Raw genomic sequence first — 24417 nt, 5'->3', positions numbered from 1 at the left:
CAGAAGTAGTCAATGGAATGGTGATTCCCAGGGGATGGGGGGAAGGGGATATGAGAACCTGTTGTTCAATGGGTAAAAGTTACAGTTATACAAGATGAGTAAGTTCCAGAGATCTGCCATACGACAGAGTGCCTAGTCAACAGGAATACTGTGTACTTAAACATACGTTAAGCATGTTAGGTCTCATGTTACATGTTCCTACTACACATGTTAAAATAAACCTAGAAAACAAAGGGACACAGGAAATTTTCGGAGATGATGGATATGTTTATTACCTTAATCATGGTAATGGTAATACAAGTGTATACACATGTCCGAACTCACCAAATTGGATACATTAATTATGTGCAGTTTTTTGTATACCAATTATATCTCAGTAAAGCTGGGGGAAAAGTCATTGACATATACAGTAATGGTGAATGCCGAGCAGCTGATGTGCTGATAAATGTTTAAAAACAGGCTCTCCTAAGCAGAAAAGTGCTGGACTATTGCCTGCCAATGTCTATGGTGTAAATATTCCCACCGCAGCAATTTCAAGCTACCAAGCCTGACATCACTGAAAGCAGACTTAGGAAGATAGAAGCACAATTGGCTCCCGATGTGTCTTGTATCAATGTGTTGATACAAGACAACTCCAGCACAGGCCTTGGAAGGGATATGAGCAGGGTACCGACAGCAACTCCTTTACGTGTAGCCAGAGTGCTTTGTTACAGACATAGAATCTCATGATTTTATGTGACTTTTACACTCTCTTCTGTGATATGCCAATGCTTGAACATCTTACCGTGAAACAAAATGGAAGTACTCTCCAAACCTTTTAATTATTTCATACTCTAGGAAGGTATGTCTTCTTTATTATTTTTACATCACCTCTTCCCCCATTACCCACCTTCATCAGTGAAAACCCACTTAAGAAGCCAGACTTCAAGGATCCCTCCATTTGGTCAACCTAACACTAATGGATATCTTGTTTTGCCTGACCAGCATCATTTCCCCTTCTGATAATAGCCCTGCATTTTCCTTTAAGCAACCATCCCTTACCCCATCTTGAGTCCTCCTCAGGTCTTATTTCCTGGCTCTAGCATTTAGCACATGACACAGTCCCGGCCAAATAGAAAGTTCCATTCCCCTGGAGAAAGGACAAGGTTCCGGGGGGGGGGCTAATGAGACTCTTTGCTTGGAATTATTGAACAAGAAAATCTCTTCCCTCTGCATTACTAGGCTAGTAGGATGGAAGCCTGGAACTGCTGGTGGCCATCCTCCACTACAAGGAAAGAGCCCACCTGAGAACGAATACAACACAAAAGAAAGCTGAGATGAGAGACAGAGAATAACTGAGTCCTGATAGCATCATTTTGGTCCTTGGATTCAGCTGTGCCTGAGACACTTCCAGACCTTCCCAGTTTTCTGGATACTTCCACACTTTTTCAATACATGAGCCCATAAAATTCTTTTTTAACTGAAATCCCTTTGATTTGGGTTTTCAGTCACTTGCAACCAAAAATTTTCTGGCTGATTCACAGATCTGAGATCAAATGAGTTGGTAAACACCCCTCCAAGCTTTTCTCCTTGGTCCTAGTTAGAGCTCAGTGTTCAAGTAAGAATACAGTTCACTGGGGCTGGGCCTCCATGAGGAGGAGTCCCAGGCAGAACTGGTCCATGTAAGCTACCCATGGCACAAAGGGCATCACTTCAGGATCCGGATGCTCATTTTCTGCTCGATGTTCATCTTCTCTAAGGACTGCGGGGAGACGGGTGGTAGTCAAGAGGCTTGAATTCCAAACCTCTATGCTTCCAGCCTCCTCTCCCATCCCCCAGGCCCCATGATTCCCTGGGGGAGCCCCTCTCTTTCTGCCGTCCTCCTTCCAACTTCATTTCCCATGTCCACCTGTCCTAGGGACTCCTGGTCTCAACTTCCCAGGCCTGAGGGCATCCTGACCTTGGCGAACTCCAGGAAGGACACAGCGCCATCCCCATCTTCGTCGGCTTCCTGCACTGTGCGGTCGGCAATGCTCTCCAGCTGCTCTTCTGTCACCTGTACCCCAACCATCAGCCGGAGTACCTGGGTGGTGAAGGAAGAGACAGAGACAGCCATAAGGAGGATGTGCAGAGACTACTGACACCATCCCCCAAACCTTGTCCGCATCACCCCAAATGTTACTGCCAATTTTGTAATCCATCCCTCATTCATTTTCCCCCGATTCCAGTCACTTCCCACCACAGCCCCCAATAATTCCCCCATTGCTTCTCCATCCAACCCCCCCATCTGTCATTCACTATCCCACTCTCACCTCAATAATGTGCCCAAGTTCATTACTCAAGCCCAACCTTAGAACCCAATCTCTGCCTATCCTCCACTCCATCCCCCATCTCATCCTCCAACTAGTCCCAAATCCATCCCCCACCTCATCACATCTATCCCAGAGTTTCTCAGTCTCAGCACTATTGACATTTGGGGCCAGATAACTCCTTTCGGTGGGGGGAGGGGTATTGTACCCCTGGTACCCAGGGTACCACCCTGGGTATTGTAAAATGTTTAGCAGTGTTCCTGACCTCTACCCACTAGGTCCCAGGAGCACCACCCCGTCAAACAAAAAGGTCTCTACATATTGCCAGTGTCATTCAGGGGGCAAAATCACCCCCAGTTGAGAGCTACTGATCTATTTCCAACCTCATACCCAAATGTTCCCCATCCCATCTCCCAACGAACCCACACTCCAACCCCACCCACTCCTATTCCCCGCCCAACACCCCAGTCATCTGCATCTCCCACCCACCAATCATCCCTCCATCGCCCACAGCTGTTCCGTTCTACCACACCCCCCTTCCCTTGGGTTCTTCCAACCTGCAGCATCTCATGCCTGGAGATCTTTCCATCTCGATCCAGGTCATAGAGCTGGAATGCAACTGGGAAGAGAGTGGAGGGGGAAAAGGAAGGTGGGTTTTCCCTGCTTCTCTTCCCTCCAAAGTTCACCTTGGAGGAGTGGGGGGTGCGGGGGGCACCAATGGGCCCACACAGGGAGTGGAAGGTGCCTGGGCCCTCTCAACGGGTGTGGTCAATCTGGGGTCTCACTCGGGTAGGGGGCACAGACTCACAGCGAAGTTTGTTCATTCTGCTGTTGAGGGGCTCGGGTTCCTGGGGGTCCCGGTTTCTGAGGTCTTCAACATCTACAGGTCGGAAGTGAGCCAGGACTCTGACAAAGCCTGGGAAGTCCAGTTGCAGATTCCTGGGGGGTGGGGGGAGGCAGGCAATGGTGCAGGCGCGGTGGTCGCCGTGGCCCCGCCTCTGCCTCAGTCGCTAACCTCCCCCGACAAGCTCTCACCTCCACCTCCCCACCCGCGGGCTCACCCGTCAGGGAAGAAGCTGTCTATAATGCGGTCTCCCAGAGGGTTCACGGCCAGCGCCCCGATCTCCTGCAGATCTACGCGGCTGGAAAGTCAAAGTTTAAGGGGGGGTGGGGCAAAGACGGAACATGGTCAAGGAGGGGACGGGGTCAGAGAGGCAGAGGTGAGAGGTCAGAAGGCCAGCTCCGGCTCACCTGAGGTAGCCCTTCTCATTCTTGTCAAGCGCTCGGAACCGGTGGTAGAGGCGGAGCAGACTGGCCTGCGAGACTGCGGGGGCGGAGGCGGACGGTGACTCCCTGAGGACTCTGGGGACGCGGCCGAACCCCGGGGCGCGCTCCATGCCCAAGGCGGCCGCGGGGGTTGAGCGGGGGGCGGGGGGCTGGCTGGAGGGAGGCTCCACCCGGGCCCCGGGGCCGAGCGGGCGGGGTGCGACCCGGGAGGTCCGGGAGACCCAAAGAGACCAAAGCCATCCCTCCATCCGCCTCCGGTCCTGCAGGCTGCCTCGACCCCGGCTGGAGGCTACCTGGGTGCCCGCAAGCCCGGAGCCGGGACCCCTGAGTGAACGCGCCCCACGCCCGCGAACCAGGCCGCTAGGGTCTTCTAGGTTCGCCCGGCCCCGGGACCCTCCCCCGGAGCCCCCCGGAACCCTACCGGGTCCCCGGGCGCTATGCGCCGCACTCACAGCCGGTCTCCCGCTGGATGCTGTCCACGTCGGGGATCCTGCCGGCGCGGGAGCTGCGGGAGCCCATGGCCGAGCTGCGCCGGGGCCGGCGTCCTCCCCTCCCGCCTCGCAGGCGCGGCCGCCTGGTGGCCCCTGGGCCGAAGGCCACAGCCCTGGCGGGGAGCCAGGCTCCTGAACCCCGCCGTTCCTCGCCTCCCACCCGCGACCCGGGCGAATAGAAAACCGTGCCAGTGTGGCGGGGTCAGCGGGGCGGGAGCGAAGAACGCGCGGTTGCATCCCGAGACTCTGAGGTCGGGCGGGGAGGGGAGGGGAGGGGCTGGGCTGGGCTGGGCCGGGTCCGCCGGCCGCGAGTCCCAGTTCCCACTCTCGCCCCGGCACCGACCCGCCTCCTCCCGCCCGGCCCAGCCCTCCCTCCCGGCCCTGGGCCTCCCGGGTGCCGCCGAGCAAGGCTCGAGCGAGGTCCGCCCTTCTTCATCTGGAGACAGAATCCAAGCCCTTCTGGGAAGTGGGTGACGGGTGGGCAGGGGAGCTAGACGCATTCGTCCCAATCCGGGATGGCCCCAGCCTGGGGCCCCCTCGGGCCTGGAGGCAGAGGCCTTGAAAGAGTCCCAAACGGGGCTGAAGCGAGGAGGGTTGGGAGGCAGAGAGCAAGGGCTGGTTTAAGTGGAAGGAGCGCCGGGTTTGAAAGACTTGGATTGGAATCCCAGCTATGCTTCTCTCTCTGGACAAATCAGCGTATCTTGGTTTCATCTCTTTCGTTTGGTCCACACAGCCTTGTTGTTTAATTGAGTCAGTGCTTAAAAATCTGGATGTTTAACCCCAAATCCCAAATTCCTGGCTTCTGCAAAATCAGATCTGACACCACTAGGCCCGCAGTCCTGCCTGGCGCCGCTTGGGGGCAGCTGGGAACAGCTGCCATGTGTAGAGGGGGCATCCTGAGGGGTCCTCTTGCTATAGTCCCCAGCCAGCCCGGCTGCTCCCTTATGAGCCCTATTGGGCCCTGGTAGAAGCTCCAGCTAAGGGACTGACAGCCCTGCGACCAGCCCTCAAGCACCAGGGGAATCCACATACAGCCTGAGGGAGCGTTACAAACCTCACTGTCACCAACCTTTACATAATAATGACAATGACAGCAAGGGCTCTCATTTTTCTGAGCACTCACCATGGGCCCTGCACTTTGCTATGCCTTTTAAGTGCATTAACTCACATGCTTGCTACACTGCCATCTTCCCACTTTTCTGTGGTGGAGGCTTGCCATTGCTTGAAATAGCTGTGGACTGTCATAAAGCATGTATCCTCCATGGGGGCCACATGACCCCCAAGGGGCAAAAATCTTCTTTTTATGTATGAAACACAGACACACATATAACACATAAATAGATATATATCTGTAGTATTAAAATTTCATGGGAGGGACTTCCCTGGTTAAGTGGTTAAGAATACGCCTGCCAATGCAGGGGACACGGGTTCGAGCCCTGGTCCGGGATGATCTCACATTCCACGGAGCAACTAAGCCCGTGCGCCACAACTACTGAGCCTGCGATCTAGAGCCCGCGAGCCACAACTACTGAGCCCATGCGCCACAACTACTGAAGCCCGTGCGCCTAGAGCCCCTGCTCCCCAACAAGAGCAGCCACCGCAATGAGAAGCCCGTGCACCGCCATAAAGAGTAGCCCCCTCTCGCCGCAACTAGAGAAAGCCCGCGCCCAGCAACGAAGACCCAACGCAGCCAAAAAAAAAAAAAAAAAAAACAGATTTCATGGGCGAGGGGTGGTTAAGGAAAAAAAAAGTCTTACAATGCTCCTTAAGCGGGAGGTGATAATTTTTGAAAAGTTGAGAAACTCAGTTGTAAAGGAACAAGCACCACAGGTGTCCAGCTTTGCATGTATAATTACCCTCTCTTCCCCCATCATAATCACATATATACACAAATTTCCCAAGGGGAAAAAAAGGCAAGCTGTTCATTACAAGGGTTCAAGTTCATACCCGCCTTGGAGAGAGAGAACCTGGAGAAACAGTCAAGCCTCTAGCCCCAGGCAGAGTCTCACATCGGGTAAGCCTTGAAAATATTGATCTAAGAAGTGCATGGTTCTCTTTTCGGGTACCCCAAGGATTAGGCAACTGGCGTAAAGAATGCTTGATTCCCTTTCAGTTGCCCCACAAGGACTAAAGCATGCGGGAAACTACACTGCTCCCTAATGAAGCCAAGCAGTCATTCCGGCGCCACCCTGGGAGTGTAGGACGGGTTAGGTTCTGAACCCAGGAGGGGGTAAGAGCCCCTGGGAGGCTGCAATAATCATCTCAGTCCAGCTTGGGCTGCTGATCTTGGAAAGAGCTCCTCCAGCCTTAATCTCTGAGTCAGTGCTGCACTAAAGTAAATCAGGCCAGAGAGCAATTTACAACCCCAATCCACATGCCATCACAAGCTTACGGGAGAACACTGTGCTAGCATTGATTCCTGCTTCACGCACGCAAGTAGTGTTTAAATCAACTTCACAATTTACACGGCCACATCTTTTCAGGGCATTTAAAGGGGAAATGTTTTGGGGAGAATTTCATCTGAAGAATCTGTTGAATAGGATTCAGGCTAAACGTTTGTCATTTGCTTTTAAGCTGCATAAAAGTCGCTAGCCATTCTTGATGAAGCAATACTGAGGTTCAACTGGAAAAATGCAGAGGCAAGAATAGTTGGGAAAATATAGAACACTTACAACTCAATAACAGAAAGACAGCTCAGTTGTTTTTACAATGTTCTCAATGAGTTTCACATTTTAATATATGTTTAGAGCTCCTTTTCCCCATAACATTGCAGGTCCCATAAGAGTGGAGGTCATATAAGAAATTATATAACAAGGCCAGATACCTGGGAAGTCCAAATATCTGTGTCCTCATGCTGAGAGCTCAGGACAAGAAGGCTTGACCAAGCCCCCCTTTCTGCCCTCATACTGCAAGGGGAATTTGGTTAGTTTTTCAAATTAAGCTTTTAAATTTGTCAGCTTAACAGGGAACTTACACGTTCCAAACATCTTTCTAGCAAGAGTCAACTTACACCACACACAAGGTGGCCTGTTTCCTGAGTTATTTAATTAGAATCTACAGATATCCACAGGGAAAGCATATTTCAAAACAGGCTGCCTCTTTGGGAGAGAGTGGGGGTGGGTGCACAAGTGTGGGAGGAAAGAATAAGACAATGCCTCTGGAAGATATTAGCTCCAGGCTTGTTTAGTTGGGAGCAATGATCTTCACACATTAGATTTCCAAAGACACGCCTGGAAAGGAGAGTGGGCTGGAGCTGAGCTTGGCTCACGTGGAAGAGGGAGCTGAGAATTTCAGACAGCTGTGGTTCTTGGAGCAACCCGACCCAAAGGAACCACACAGAAAAGTCCCCTCCAAGACAGCTGTCCTGGTTAGGATAATGTTCAGCTGTTGTAACGAAGAACCTCCACATAAGAGTCGCAGGTAGAAGTTGGCATCTCTCTCATGTTTGGGTCTGGAGGCAGACAGTCCACGGCTGGCCTGGCAGGGCTGCTCCAGGAAGCTCCTCTCCCTTGATGCTCTATCATCCCGGGGACATTGCCCTCATCCAGGATGGACGCAGGCCAGGATGGACCTCCAGCCTCAGAGCTCACGTTTCCACCAGCAGGACAGCGGGAGAAGCAGAGAAAAGAGCCTGCCTCTCCCTCCTAGGAAGTATCCTAGAAGTCATGCAAATTGCTTCCCATTCCATTCTGGAGGGAGAGCTTAGTCACATAACCAGCCTAGCTGCAGAGGAGGATGGGCACTTCTGTAGTACTGGGTGGCCATGTGCCCAGCTAAAATTTGGGGTTTCCAAATAACCCAATTTTTAAGTGAGCCAAAAAAGTCTTAAATTGACATTTCTCCAAAGATATGCAAATGACCAAGAAGCACATAAAAAGATGCTCAATATCATTAGTCATTAGGGAAATACAAATAAAACGACAATGAGATTTCATTTCACACCCACTAGACTGGCTAGAATTTAAAACAAAACAAAACAATGGAAAATAACAAGTTTTGGCCATGATGTGGAGAAATTGGAATCCTCATACATTGCTAGTAGAAATGTAAAATGGTGCAGCTGCTATGGAAAACAGTTTGGAGATTTCTCAGCAAGTTAAACAGAATTACCATATGAACAATTCCACTGCTAGGTATATATACCCAAAAGAATTGAAGACAGGTGTTAAAACAAAAACTTGTGCATGAATGTTGATAGCAGCATTATTCACAATAGCTACTATGTGGAAAGAATCCAAATGTCCACTGATTAATGAGTCAATAAAATGTGATATATCCATTACAATGGAATACTATTCAGCCATAAGGAAGAATGAAGTGCTAATACATGCCACAATACGGATGAACTCTGTAAAGTAAAATAAACCAGCCACAAAAGACCACATAGAATGTTATTCCATTATAACATGAAATGTCAAGAATAGGAAATCTGTAGAGACAGAAAGTAAATTAGTGGTTGCTTAAGACTAGGGGAGCCAGTGGGACAGGGAGTTGTAGATAAAGGGTACAAAGTTTATTTTTGAGGTGATGAAAACATTCTAAAATTGTGGTGATGGTTACACATATATGTGAATATATCTCTCTCTTGAATTGTACACTTTAAACAGTGAATTATATGCTATGTGAATTATATCTCAGTAAAGCTGTTTAAAGACAAAAGCCAAGAATAGCCTGAAAAACTCTGGAAAGTAAAAAGTAACGAGGGCAAACTAATTCTAACAGATTTTTAAATGTATTATAAAGTTACAATGAGCTATGATGTAATAGGGCAGGAATAGACAGAAAAGAAACAGACAAGAAAGTCAGAAACAGACCCAAATACATGTGGGAATTTGACATGTGATAAAAGTGACATCTCAAATCAATGGGGGAAATGTGAATTACTCAGTAAATGTCATTAGGGACATCTGTCTTTTGGGGGAAGAAATAAAGCTGTATCCCTACCTTCACATACCAAAATTAATACCAGATAGATTAAAGGTTTAAATGCAAAGTGAAACTATACAATACTAGAAGAAATTTTAAATGTTGTTATAGTCTTGAACTTGAAGGCCTTTGTAAACATGAAACAAAGCACAGAAAGCATAGAGAAAAGATTGGCTAATTTGACTATGTGAAAATTAGAATCTCTGTATGGCGATACATAGAGAGATAGAGATCTCAAAGTCAAAAAGACTAGCGGGGGCGCTTCCCTGGTGGCGCAGTGGTTGAGAGTCCTCCTGCCTATGCAGGGGACACGGGTTCGTGCCCCGGTCTGGGAAGATCCCACATGCCGCGGAGCGGCTGGGCCCATGAGCCATGGCCGCTGAGCCTGCACGTCCGGAGCCTGTGCTCCGCAGCGGGAGAGGCCACAACAGTGAGAGGCCCGCGTACCGCAAAAAAAAAAAAAAAAAAAAAAGACTAGCTGGGGAAATATTCAGTCTATATAAAAGACTAAAGATAATTTCCTTAGGATACAAAGATATCTTAAAAATCAAAAGGAAAATGATAAGACAACAAAAAGGACAAACCAAAAATCCCCACACCTCTCATTAGAAAAAATGGGATAAGATGTGAAATAGAAATGGTAAATAGCATAAGAAGATGACCAACCTCACTAAGTTTAAAAGTACATATTGTCTCTAGAAAAAAAAAAAAAGAAAAAAAGAAAAGTATGCATTAAAACAAGAGACTATTTGTAGCTTTGATGTGGTCAAGATGGCAAGGATACAGGTCAGGAACCTCAAGTAGGCAAGAGTCATGTCTTACAGGGTCTTGCAGAGTCTTTTAGGTCACAAGTTTTATTTTAAGTGTGAGGGGACATCATGGTAGGGTTTAAGATGGAGAATGAGGGGGGCTTCCCTGGTGGTGCAGTGGTTAAGAATCCGCCTACCAATGCAGGGGACACGAGTTTGAGCCCTGGTCCAGGAAGATCCCACATGCCGCAGGGCAACTAAGCCCATGCGCCACAACTACTGAGCCTGCACTCTAGAACCTGCAAGCCACAACTACTGAGCCCACATGCAACAATGACTGAAGCCTGGGCACGTACAGCCCATGCTCTGCAACAAGAGAAGCCACCACAATGAGAAGCCCGCGCACCGCAACAGAGAGTAACCCCCTCTCGTGGCAACTAGAGAAAGCCCGCTCACAGCAACAAAGATCCAATGCAGCCAAAAATAAATAAATAAATAAATAAGAAATCAACTCCAAAAAAAAAAAAAAGATGGAGAATCACTCTGGCTGTTATGAGTAGACTTAACTAGGGCAAAGTGGAAGCTGGGAGACTACTGCAATAATTCAGGCAGAAGACAATGGTGAATCAGTGTGCCACAAGTGGAAGTGGTGAGAAGGGGTCAAATTTGGGTCCTATTTCGAAAGAAGAGTCCACAATATTTGCTTATGTATTGGATGTAAAGTGTGAGAGAAAGAGAGGAGTCAAGGATAATTCCAAGGATTTGGTAGTAAACAACTGGAAGCCATTAGCCGAGATGGTGAATGGAGGGAAAAGAGTACAGATCAACGGGAGAAAATTTTAAAGTCCTTGAGCTGCTGGTTATACATCCTAGTAAAGATGTTAAGTAGTTAACTGGGTATGGGAGTTTGGATTTCAAAATAGAAGTTGGGACAAGTGTTAGATACTTGCTATCCTGTGTTTTTATTTTCATTCATCTCAAAGTATTTTCTAATTTCCTCTGTGATTTATTTGACCTATTGATTGTTTTGAGTGTGTTGTTTAACTTCCACATATTTGTTAATTTTCTTCTCTTATTGATTTCTAGTTTCATTCCATGGCAGTCAGAAAGGATACTTTGCACAATTTCAATATTTTTAAATTTACTGAGACTTCTTTTGTGGACTAAGCTTCCATGTGCATTTGAGAAGAAGGTGTATTCTGCTGTTGTTGGGTAGAGCGTTCTATATATGCCTGTTTGATCTAGTTGGTTTATAGTGTCTTTCAAGTCGTCTATTTCCTTATTCATCTTCTGTCTAGATGTTCTATCCAATATTGAAAGTGAGATATTGAAGTCTCAAATTATTATAGAACTGTCTATTTCTTCCTTCAAGTCTGTCAACGTTTGCTTCATATATTTGGGAGCTCTGTTGTTTGGTGCATATGCATTTATCATTCTTATATTTCCTTGAGGAATTGACAGGACTATACATGTGGGAATTATCAGTGTATAGATGGTATTAAAACTATGAAACTGGATAAGATCATCTGTGATGTGAATGAAGGAAGGAGAGAAGAAGGCCCAGGGCTAATCTCTGGGGATCCTCCAACATTTAGAACTTGGGAAGAGAAAAAGAATTGGTAAAGGAGATTGAGAAGGAGTGGCGAGTGAAGTAGAAGGAAAATCAGGAGTGTGGTTTTCCAGCTAAGCGAAGAGCATGAGTCTGGTAATAAGGGTCAGTATAATATGCATAAACTGGAGTTCCTGGTTCAAATGTGGATAGTCACAGGTAAATTTGGGGATTGCGTGTATGGACTGCTTTTCAAAATGAGGACTGAAAGCACCCATCTCCCCTTTTGCTTACTAATGCCAGGCTGGGTGCTACAGGGCAGTGCAGGGTCTTGGCTGCATCAAGGGTTGGCACACTTCTTCTGTAAAGGGCTTGATAGTAAATATTTTAGGCTTTGTGTATCCTTCAGTCTCTGTCACAACTACACAGTTCTGCTGGTGTAGTGCAAAAGCAGCCGTAGACAATGCTTAAACAAATGGACATGTTTGTGTTCCAATAAAACTACCTATGGACACTAAAATTTGAAATTCATTTCATTTCCTTGCATCAAAAAATATTATTCCTTTTTTTTCAATGATCTCAAAATGTATAATCTACTCTTAGCTGTGGATCATACCAAAAGAGGCAACAGGCTGGGTTTAGCCCACAGGCCATTGTTTGCTAATCTGCTCTAGATTTTAACTTCTGCGTTCTTTACAGACTGTGCTCAGTAAAAGACTGATATGCTCTCTCTTCAGAGTTCTCCAGGAAAACTAGAATTTTGCATGAAGACTGAAACAAACCAGAACTGAGTGGGGGCATACTGTCTGGAGTGCCTCAAAACCTAATGGATGCTAATGGAAACATTGGCTTCAACCCAAGAGTACCAAGCCATTGTTCTCAGAGACCTTCAGGACAATTTTGTTCCTTTGGGGAGGAACTCTCAGAATGAAAGCCAAACTCATTTGCGGGGAAGAAGGCTGAAGAATCAGGTTTGGGACACTTCCCTGGTGGTGCAGTGGTTGAGAATCCGCCTGCCAATGCAGGGGACATGGGTTCGAGCCCTGGTCCGGGAAGATCCCACGTGCCGCGGAGCAACTAAGACCATGCACCACAACTACTGAGCCTGCGTGCCACAGCTACTGAAGCTCGCGTGCCTAGAGCCCGTGCTCCGCAACAAGAGAAGCCACCGCAATGAGAAGCACATGCACTGCAACAAATAGTAGCCCCTGCTCGCCACAAGTAGAGAAAACCCGCACGCAGCAACAAAGACCCAACGCAGCCAAAAATAATTAATGAAATTAAAAAAAAAAAAAAGGAATCAGGTTTGCAAGAAGTCATGAAGTAGGACAGTTCTGGACAGCTGTCCAGAACTTAACAACTTAACAGCAGAAGCCATCACAAGAACAGTGCAAAAATGACTGGTTGACCCAGGAATCCCTCTCCTAGGTACATAGAAGAGAAATGAAAATATATGTTCACCCCACACCTAAAGGTGGAAACAACTGATGAATAAGTAAAATATGGTATATCCACACAATGGAATATTATTCAGCAATAAAAAGAAATGAAGTACCCAATACATGCTACAGCACGGATGAACCTTGCAAACATTATGCTAAGTGAAAGACGCCAGACACAAAAGACCACGTGTTATATGATTCCATTTGTATGAAATGTTCAAAACAGGCAAATCCATAGAGACAGAAGTAGATTTGTTGTTGTCTGGGGATGGGGTCTGGGGATGGGGTCTGGGGATGGGGTGGGTGTCCAGGGGAGGTGGAGAGTGACTGGTGAAGGGCACAGGGCTTCTTGTTGGGATGGCGAAAAGTTCTAAAACTGATTGTGGTGATGGTTGCACCACTCTGTGGATATACTAGAAACCATTGAATGGTACGCTCCACATGGAAGAATTAAATGATATGTGAATTACACCTCAACAAAGCTGTCTTTTTACGAGAATGTCCTTTCCCTCTGCCTCTAAGGCTGAGAAAGGACTCAAGGAGCTGGCTAAGTCCTTTGCAAGTGATAATATAAAAGAATCTTTGTCTAGCGTGTGACAGTGTATCTCTCTCTCTCTGTCTCTCTCTCTCACACACACACCGCCTATCTTCCTCCCTGTCTTTCTGCATCCACGAAGGGAGAACCACAGTGTCTCCTCTGGGTCCCCTGTGCAGGTCCCCTTCCCCTGCCAGTGTACCCAACCCCCAGCTGCCAGGAGTATTGGCTGATAACTCATCATGAAGCGCCCCCTTTCTGGAAACTGCCCTCGGTCAAAAATGAGCCGCCCTTGATGAGAGGTTACACACACATACACACACACACTCCAGGACCGAGCTCGGCCAGTGGCACACAGAGCAGCCCCTTTGCCCCCAGGTGGGATTTGCTCTGTGGTGAATTTGTGCTCCAGAGCTTCTCTGTGGGATCAGAAAGAAGCTGGCCTTCAGCTGAGATCACATTCTTGCCTCCACTTGTATTCTCTGCCCTACCCCACTTCCCTCACGCTCAATAAATCAGTTGAACAAGAGTCCCCGTCTCTGGTTCTGCTTCTAGGAACCTGGCCTAACGCAGAGCCTTACAGAACAGAGAAGTGAGATTGAGCAGGGAGGGGGGACCAGGAGGGAATGGAAGACGAAGGAGAGGGTGGGTGATGTCTTGCCCTCACTGGATCCCGTGGTTGTAGGCAGACTCAGGAAGCAGTGTCCCCGGTGGTGGGGAGTTTCGTGCACCTCTGAGCTCAGGCCCAGCAGTGAAGTGTGGCCCAGAGTCCAGGCTGAGGCCATTCGCTCCATCTCTCCACTGAACCCCACACTCTTCGGGCACCCCGAGAGCTGGAGGCATCTTGGGACAATGCCCAAGGCTTGGTCGCTGGTATTCCTGCATGACAGTGAGGCTTCTCCTGAAAGCTCCCATCTCCCATTCCTCAACCCTAGAGGTAACTACTGTGGCCCCTCTTTCATGTGACTCTTCCCGAGATGTTTATGCACACACAGGGAAAGATGCACGGAAAACAGGGGTTCCTCCTAACAGAAAGGGCTCTGTTCCAGAAGCCTCCCTCAACAGACTTCACCATACATCTCATTGGCCAAGGTTTCATCACATGCGCCTACAAAACAACAACAAAAAATAAAAACACCAGCAAAGCAAATGGGCAAGTCTGGCTGCACATTAGAACCATGTGGTAGTTTTTTAAATGCCAGATGCTGGGGACCCAACCTCAGGCCATTAAATCAGAAGCTGAGTCAAAGGACCCACAGCCAGTGACAAATGTCAACAAAACTAAAAACTGGGACTGGGTCATCTCCTGCCCAAAAAGAAGAAAAGGTGAGGGAAAGAGACAGAGCAGAAGAAAGGGACAAAATGGGTGAGAAAAGTGAGGAATGAGAGGCTGGGAGAGAAGTCGCAGCAAATGTGTCCCCATGGTCTGGTGGACTTAAACGACAGTTCTCCCCAGGAAACTGCTCCACCAATGTATTCATTTGAGAAATATCTACTGAGCAGGCATGTGCTGGATGAGGGGGTTAGAGCTGGGAACAAAATAGACACAGTCCCGGCCGTGCGCTTTTTTCACTTAATATTATACGGCTTATGTTCAGCCACATTGTTTAGTCCCTGTAAGTTATTGTTTTGACCGCTAACATTCATAGCCTGACTTTGCCAAAGTTTATCTATCCACTCTCCCATTGACGGCCTCCGGATTTCAGTTCTTATAAACAATGCTGGTGCAAACATCCTTGTACATGTTTCCAGTTTATACATGCAGGGGTTTTTCTTGGTGAAGAAGTTTTTCTTGGTGAAATTGCTGCGTCACAGAATATGTGAATATTCAACTTGAGATAAAATCAAACTCTTTTCCAAAGTGTTGGATAGGATTTTACAGTTCCGCCAGCATTGTCTAAGCATCCTAGACATTTATAATTCAAATGCTCAGGACTTGTTGAAAGGAAATTAAATGCTTAAAGGAAAGGAGTTTTAGTGTCAGGATTCGAGGAATCTCATGGGAACCTAGAGTGGGAAGTTCAGCTCCCCAACAACCTGTTTTTTTTCTCTCTGGGGCAAATCACCTCCCATCTCTGCTTTTCTCCTACTGTGTATCCTCACTTCCCTCTGCAGGTCAGCATCCTCTGAAAGGCTCCTAGTGTCTGTCTCCTTCATAATTTAGACCTGTCCTTGACTTTGGGTTCCATGGCATCAGCTCTGGGCCAAATCCTACAGTAGATCACAGTTCCAATGCTCCCAAACATTCCCGTCATTAATTCAGATTTTAAGCCTTAACTGGGGTCAGGTATCCATACCTGGTCCACTCAGCTGTGGCCTAAGAGTCTTGGTCACATCGAGGCAGACATGACTCCCTAGGTCCGCTCCTTCTGCAGATACTGTGAGGCAATTCCAAGGAAAGAATGACACATGAGACGTGTGCCCCAAAAGCATTTTCCACATTTACCTTTGCTCTCCCTAAACCACAAGGTGTGACGCCAAATACACATTGCCAGTTAGTCTCACACAAATACACTAGTAATTCCTCTCTCAGCAGCAGAAGCCATGAGACAAAGAATTTAGCATACTGTCTCATCAGACCATGTAATATTTACATGCTGAGAATTAAGGGAAACAGACTCTCTTAACCAGGACAATAGACCACGCTTAGGCAGCAAATTCAGTTCCTAGGTCAACACGTAATTCAAAAAGCAAGAACAGGCAAAATTACCTATTACCATGAACCTTAGTATACATGGGTTTTTTGTCTATGACCTTGTATGATACAACTAGTTGAATGCTATATGTCATATGATGGCATAAGGAATAAAGAGTGCTATACACCCTATGACGGATAATCTTCCTCATCTCATGACAACACCACTTAAATTATTCTTTTCCCTCTTTTCTGGGTATATAATTGGATTCAAATAAGTTAAGTAAACACACATTTGATGCAACTCCAGTGAATCAGAATCTCAACACTTACAAGCGTCTCCATTCTCACGGAAAGCTCAGGAAAACCACAAATCTAGGCACTTGGCATGTTTCATGCCTTGAGATGTTAGGTAATAATACTATGAAACCATCACAATCAGCAAGACAATTAAAAACTAAGCATCCAATTCAACTAGAGTCTCATGAAGATAAATGCAAATTAAAACTAACCTGAGATACCATTTTTCGTTTTTGAGATTGGAAAAAAATCCAAAAGTTGGATAAACACTGTTGGTGAAACTATAGGGAAATAGGCACAGTCCTCCACCGCAGGTGGGTGTGTTGATTGGCATAACCTCTGTGAAGGTCATGCAGGCGCTATCTATCAAAGTTATAAATTGTACACTCCTGGCCCAGCAATCCAACATCTAAAAATTCACCCTACAAATACATTTGCACACTTGTAAAATGGGGTGTACACAAGGTTATTTGATGTAGCATTGTTTTTCCCAGCAAAAACAAACAAACCAACCTGTAAACCACCCAAGTATCCATCAGGTAATAAATCACAGAACCATGAAACACAATGAAACTGTGAAAAACAAAACAAAACAAAACAACTTCCAACAAACAGATAGAGAGAGATTGCCAAGACAGATCAAGTTAAAAAAAGCGAGTTGCAGAACAGTGTGTATCGCTGTGAATAAACATGCTATCTTTTCTGGAAAAAGCTGGGAGAATACAAAAATATATATGCACGTATTTATTCATATTTGCATAAGTAAATCTTGAAGACACCTAAGAAACTAATCAAAGTGATGACTTGGAAGGTGGGAGGACACAGTGCAATTTAGGTTGAAGGGTGCTAGCAGTTGAAGGGGGACTTTTAACTTTACCTTTTTATCTGGTTAGAATGTATTCCCTGTTCAAAAATTTAATTTAAAAAATTGTTTTAATTCAATGTAAAAGGGGGAAAATATCTAGCATCCAGAACATGAAGACAAACCTCTACAATCTGAGAACAAAATATTTCATACCAGGAAATAAACAAAATTTTTTTTTTTAAGAAGATGTTGGGGGTAGGAGTTTATTAATTAATTTATTTATTTTTGCTGTGTTGGGTCTTCGTTGCTGTGTGAGGGCTTTCTCTAGCCGTGGCAAGCGGGGGGCCACTCTTGATCGCGGTGCACGGGCCTCTCACTATCGCGGGCTCTCTTGCTGCGGAGCACAGGCTCCAGACGCACAGGCTCAGTAGTTGTGGCTCACGGGCCTAGTTGCTCCGCGGCATGTGGGATCCTCCCAGACCAGGGCTCGAACCCGTGTCCCCTGCATTAGCAGGCAGATTCTCAACCACTGCGCCACCAGGGAAGCCCCAAAATATTATTTTAAAAGTGTATTTCATCCTTAATTATCTTGAAACAAAATAATTATGCTGTGTGAAAGAGGCCAGACTCCCCCCAAACAAGTAAATGCTGTATAATGCCATTTATACTAAACTCCACAAACTGCAAACTAATCTATAGTGACAGAAAGCAGATCAGGGGGTCAGGGAGCAGGGAGGATGGGAAGGAGGATGGGACGCAAGGTAATTCTGGGGTATGATGGCTCTGTTTGCTATCTTGATTGGTGACGATTTCATGGGTGTATACAGAGGTCAAAACTTATAAAATTGTGCGCTTTTAATATGTGCAGTTTATAATCAATTACACCTTAACAAAGCGTTTTTAAAAGTTGTTTTCACCATTTTTCTCCATTTCTAATTTCAACTTTGTTATATTTTATAGTACATACTTCTATAAGGACAGGAATTACGTATATAATTTATCAGTAATTTTACCCTTATTTGAGGACTCATATTCAAAAACTTTCTCATTGACATGCACACACTGTATTTAAAATGGATAACCAACAAGGACCTGCTGTATATCACAGGGAACTCTGCTCAATATTTTGTAACAACTTAAATGAGAGAAGAATTTGAAAAAGAATAGATACATGTATATGTATAACTGAATCACTTTGCTGTACACCTTAAACTAACACAACATTGCTAATCAGCTATACTGCAATATAAAATAAAAAGTTAAAAAATGTTTTCTCATTTAGAGAGGTGTATGATCACAGATGCATGGGAACGACTGGCTGAAGCCAAAGTCAAACCCAACTACCGCAGCAAAGCCCACACTTTTAATCACTACACTCTACTGCCCCCTGCTGTACGTAGGTTTTGTAGCCACCCTTAACCTCCTCTAGACTAGTTCCCGCGATTTTAACGATGAGGATGGATGAATCCAGGGGCAAAAGATTTTTATCAAAGAGCTACCTAGTATAAAATAGATAACTAATGAGAACCTACTGTTTAGTACAGGGACCCCTACTCAATGATCTATGGTGACCTAAATGGGAAGGAAATCTAAAAAACAGTGGCTATATGTATACGTATGGCTGATTCACTTTGCTGTACAGCAGAAACAACACTGTAAGGTAAATATACTCCAATAAAAATTTAAAACAAAATCTATCTAGAGCCAAAATTTTCTAAACCACACACACACACACACACACACACACACACACACACACTTACACATATACATACACATACACACCACACACATATCCATGCACACACACACACACACACACACACACATGCACGCACACACACACACAGCAGGAAGCAGCTCCAGGTCTCTCTACCACACCAGCCTCAAGGGAGATGAAAGAGGAACCGTACAAAGCCATGAATGAGAAGAAACAAAAGTGAAATAATCTGGTCAAAGTCCGAACTTCAAAACCCTTCCACCAGGAGGACAGGGGTGGAGGGGGTTCTTGGGCTCCACTCGAGGCCAGCCACCTTCCTCCTTTCTCAGGGTAACTCAAAGACTTAAAACCAAGCCTCTTGTCAGGCAAGGGGGCAAGAAAAGGTAACTATAAAAGTCATTCTTGGGCTTCCCTAGTGGCGCAGTGGTTGAGAGTCTGCCTGCTGATGCAGGGGACATGGGTTCATGCCCCAGTCAAGGAAGATCCCATGTGCCGCGGAGCGGCTCGGCCTGTGAGCCATGGCCGCTGAGCCTGCGCGTCCAGAGCCTGTGCTCTGTAACGGGAGAGGCCACACAGTGAGAGGCCCACGTACCACAAAAAAAAAAAAATCATTCTTACAGGTGGATGCAAGAGAGGACCGGGGTGAGGGGGGAAGAAATAGGTGAGGGAGATTAAGAGATACAAAATTCCAGTTACAAAATAAATGAGTCCTGGGTATGAAATGTACAGTGTGGGAAATATAGTCAATAACTATGTAATACCCTTGTATGGTGGCCTGGCACACCTCAGACTCTCAGTATCTTTACCATTGTCGTTGTTGTTCTCTATCTTTCCCTTCTCATTCCTCCCAGTCCCTGTCTTGATGGGCTGGAAGGATTCATTCAGGTCGGTTGTTTTCCTTTTCAGGAGCTGGCTTGGATCATGATGGTCCATCAGCACCTCCACAATCAGGTAATTTATTTCAACGAGCATCTCACCCGTCTCACTTTTCCAAAATTCTAGAAGTCAATAGGATCCAGAAGGATATCTCAGGACCAGCATTACACCCCAAAATTTAGAAAATACAAGCAAATATTAGAACCAGAAATGACTACAGCAGCAGCTTAAAATCAAATCATTGACTCTTTCCTAAAGTATCATTCTCCAACCCCACAGCAAGATCCCTGATCCGAACATCTCAACTCATGTTGCTATCACCAGCCAAAGGGAAAGTGTGTAGGCAAAGAAGATAGAAGAAAGAAGAGAGAGGAAAAGCTTTCTTGTTTTCTTAGCTTTGCCAAGATGCCAATTGTCCTAATTTCCCCACCCCTGATCTTAAAATTCCTGGGAGAAATCCCTCACCAAGCGGTTAATCCCCTCTTATTCTGGGGGTAAGGTGGAGAGATAAATCTACTATCTGTGGGGTGTATCTCCTCTCTGAGCAAGTGACATCTTACACACTTAGACCAGTGGTTCTCGAACCCTAGTGTGCCTCAAAATCATCTGGAGGGTTTGCTAGAACACAAGTTGCTGGGCCTCACCCACAGAATTTCTGACACAATAGGTCTGGGGCCAAGGCCAAGAATTTGTCATTCTAACACGTTTCCAGATTCTGCACTATAAACGAGTCCCAGGAGAGAAATCGAAACTCCACTCATTCTTCAGTGATGTGAGCGATTTCTTGGCTGAATCAGATAATACATTCCAAATAGGAAGAAGACTATTTCCTTGATTTCTTTTATGCCATTCACAGACACAGAACGCTTTCAAACAATGTGCACTATGTACCTTTTCTTTCTCACTTTCTTAAGTCTAGGCAATCAACAAAACAATAAATCAAGCCTGGTTTGTAGCGTCGGCTTATTTCCATGGTGTAAATACTCCTGTTGTGGCTGATTACAAGTTGCTAAAGTGATGTCGCTGAGCATGGAGTTGGGATGCTTCGAGGCTGGTAGCAACCATGTGTGGTAGTTCCACCATACAGATACCGTAGATGTAGATGATCTCAAGGGCAGAGAGAACAGGAAGACAATTAAGAAGTGATGAGTCTTGAGTATTTATTACGTTTGTCTTAAATAAAATATAGTTCATTGTAAATTTATATCATTTAATTTTTTTTTACAATGGTTGTGATTAACTGACAGCTCTCAAAATTCCAGAAAATGTAACAGTCGGCTCTCATGAACTGACTCCAGCACATCAATGAAATACACACAAAGAAGTATGCAACCAGCACCCGTAAGAAGCAAAAACACAACATGACCAGATCCCGAGACGACTCCCTCGTGCGTCCTCCCTGGCCTCCTTCCCTCAGAACCCTCGGTGGATAACCTACACCCCGACTTCCAACAGCTGAACCGGTTTGCCTGCATAGTAGATTACACCTATGGAATAGTAAGCCTGCAGTTTGAAGTATTACCACTAGAGGCCTCTCGTGAGGCACAGACAGAACGCTCCTCCTACAGGACTTGGAATGCTGCTCCCATACCCAGTCTAGGGCGCTTACCCACCTCTCTCCGTCTAGGGGGCGGTTGGTTACTCACAACCCAGGGTGGGAGGAAATAGAGAAATAACTGAGCGCTAAATCTGAGCGTGGGTGAGTCCCCGGAGGAGTTGTGGAGCCACAAGTTTCCCGGGGGAGATGTAGGGACCAAGCTCTGGCACGGGAGTCCCAACTGGGGCTTTAGCCTGAAACCCTAATGGAGTCTGCCAGGGAGCCAGCGGGCAAATGAACAACGAGGATTGCTTCTGCCTGGGTCATCACAGGCCCATATGCCTTGGTGGCTCCTTTATCTAGACCAGATGAATCCACAGAAAAACACGTCGAGAGAAGGACAAGGGAAAGGAAGTATAAGAGAGTTAAGTTCGGAGACTCAGGGACAAAGCTGGGTTTGAATCACTGCCTCTTCACTCACTAGCTTTGTGAACTTGGGCAAATTTTACTTAACCTCTCTGAAACTTAGTTTGCTCATCTGTAGAATGAGAACAAAACCTTCCTTGCTAGTTAGTTGACAGAGTAGGTAAGATCCTATATGTGAAGCAAGGAGAGGGTCATATATTTTTTCAAAAGTAGTATTTTCATCATCAAGATGAAAAGGAGACTCCTATTTTGTTTGTGAAGGCATTCTAGTGCTGAGTTATGTACAGAACTGACAAAGTGTGGAAACATGGGGATTAAAATGGCTCTGCGTAATATATAAACAGCTATTTCATTTGGGCAAGGACTTAAATGCACATTAATGCATACACACACCGCACATATATACATCTGCTTTTATGTAAATGGGGTAGATACATAGTGATATTCTTCAAGCAGCTTTAATTTTTTTATTTTTTGCTGGTTTTACCCCTTTCTTAGCATAACATACCATCTCTAGCATACCACAAATCCTTGTTAACAAACTAATATATTGCATTCTGTATTTTTACCCATATTCATATAAAATAACTTACATATATACATACACATGGTTTTACAAAAATAATAGGTTCCTATAATGATCTTTCTGCATCTTGCTATTCTTAAAAATCTTTCTGAGTTAATAAATACACTCTATTGTTTTTAGTGGCTGCATAATACTCCAAAGTACAAATGTTCTGTAACTAGGTCAGCTGTACTTCAGTTGAAGGCTACTTGCTTTGTTTCTACTGGTTTGTACTAAGAACAATGTTCCAATAAGCACTCTTATATCTCTACCATTATAAACTTTTAAAAATATATTCAAAAAATAATTTTATATAAAGATCTTTTATTTTTACGGGAAAGATCCTGAGAATGGGTTTTTCAGGTCAAAGGGATTATGCAATTTTTATTTTAAACAAATGTTTCCAGATTGCATCCAAAAAAGTCTGTAACAATTTACATTTCTGCCAACCCCATATGAGAGTATGCTCTTCCCCAAATCCCTGGCAGCAGTGGGCTTTGCCTTCTTATTTTTGTTTGTTTGAGGATTTTCTTTTTATCATGGACATTTTCAAACATCTTGAAATCAAACACAATAGTATAATGAGCCCCCAAATACTCACAACTCAGCTTCAGCAATTACCAACATTCTGTCATTACCGTGGACTTCTTTTTAATTTTTGCAAATTTATGGACATAAAGCAATATACTTGTTACTTTTTAAAAATCTTGTTTTTGCATTTCTCTGACTGGTAGTGTTTTTGAGCACATTTTCACACATTTGGAGTTCATCTTATGTAAGAGCCTATTCATAGCCTTTGTATATTTTTTGGTTGTTTGTCTTTTTCTTGTCAACTTATAGGAACAGTTTGTTATTATACATGTTAATCTTTATATTCTGTGTTGCCAATACTTCTGATGTTTGTTTATGGTATATTTTGCCCTTCTAAGGTTTAAAATTTTTTAATATATTTTAAGTATACATTTTTTTTCTTTTTTCTTTTACAGCTTCTATATTTTCTGTATCACAAAAGAAACTACCCACCACCACCACCAAATGTAAGCTGGTACAACCACTCTGGAAAGTTGTTTGGCAAAATCTACAGAAGATGAACATATATATATATCCTATGACCTAGAAGTTCTGCTCCTAAGTATGTACGCAACAGAAATGCATAGATATGTTCACCAAAAGATATGTGCAAGAATATTCATAGCACTCCATCATATCCAAAAACTGGTAAGGGAAAAAAATCCTAATTCCCATCAACACTAGGATGGATAAATTGTGGTATATTCATACAATGTAATACAGCAATGAGAGTGAACTACAACTACACTTGATGACATGGACAATCTCACAAAAATATTATTGAAAAAGAAACCAGACACAGAAGATAATATATGGTCTGATTCTATTTATATAAATAACAAAAATAAGCAAAATTAATTTATGCTGTTAGAAGTCAGGGTAGAGGTTGCTCTTAGAATGGGGTATAAGGGACCTTGTGGGGTTGCTGGTCATATTCTGTTTCTTGATCTATGTACAGGTTAAACAAATGTGTTCACTGTATGACCTATGATTTGTTCACTTTTCTGTATGATATATTTCAATAGAAAGTTGACAAGATCCACTTGAAAATCTGCAAACAGATGTTTATAGCAGCTTTATTCATAATTGCCAAGATTTGGAAGCAACTTGTCCTTCACCGGGTGAATGGACAAATAAGCTGTGGTACATGTAGACAAAGGAATGTTATCCAGCACTAAAAAGAAATGACCTATCAAACCATGAGAAGACTTAAGGAAACTTAAACGCATATTACTAAGTGAAAGAGGTCATTATGAAAAGGCTACATACTGTATGATTCCAACTACATGACATTCTGGAAAAGGCAAAACTACGGCGACAGTAAAAAGACCAGTGGTTACCAGAGATTGAAGGGGAGAGAGGGATGAACAGGCAGAGCACAGAGCATTTTTAGGGCAATGAAAATACAGTCGTGTATTACACTATAACGATGTATAACCTGTCACTGTACATTTGTCCAAGAGAATGTACAACCCAAGCGTGAACCCTAAACTGTGGACTTTGGGTGATAGTGATGTGTCAACGTAGGTTCGTCACTTGTAACAAAGTCACCATTCTAGTGGGGGATGTAAATAATGGAGCCAGCTCTGCAATTTTAAGGGCAAGAAGTATATGGGAGATCTCTGGACCTTCCATTCAATTTTGCTATGAACCTAAAACTGCTCTAAAAAATAAAATCTATTTGTAAAAAAAGAGTGAGAAAGATTTACTTTCTTC

The 24417-nt window shown here is 44.8% G+C and overlaps 1 protein-coding gene across 1 annotated transcript; it reads right to left on the bottom strand.

Annotated features, from left to right (window-relative positions):
- Positions 1–246: 246 nt before the first annotated feature.
- CHP2 (calcineurin like EF-hand protein 2) lies at positions 247–4338 on the bottom strand. Its single transcript, XM_004268582.3, has 7 exons — positions 4028–4338; positions 3540–3612; positions 3350–3430; positions 3097–3227; positions 2846–2907; positions 1940–2062; positions 247–1741 (listed from the first exon to the last, which is right to left on the bottom strand). The coding sequence occupies exons 1-7, from the start codon at positions 4092–4094 to the stop codon at positions 1688–1690; spliced, it is 591 nt and encodes a 196-aa protein (XP_004268630.1). The 5' UTR covers positions 4095–4338; the 3' UTR covers positions 247–1687.
- Between the last annotated feature and the right edge of the window lie 20079 nt (positions 4339–24417).

This window comes from Orcinus orca, chromosome 16, assembly GCF_937001465.1.
Source record: "Orcinus orca chromosome 16, mOrcOrc1.1, whole genome shotgun sequence".
NCBI lineage: Eukaryota > Metazoa > Chordata > Mammalia > Artiodactyla > Delphinidae > Orcinus > Orcinus orca.
This window is presented reverse-complemented; position numbering and strand designations above follow the sequence as displayed.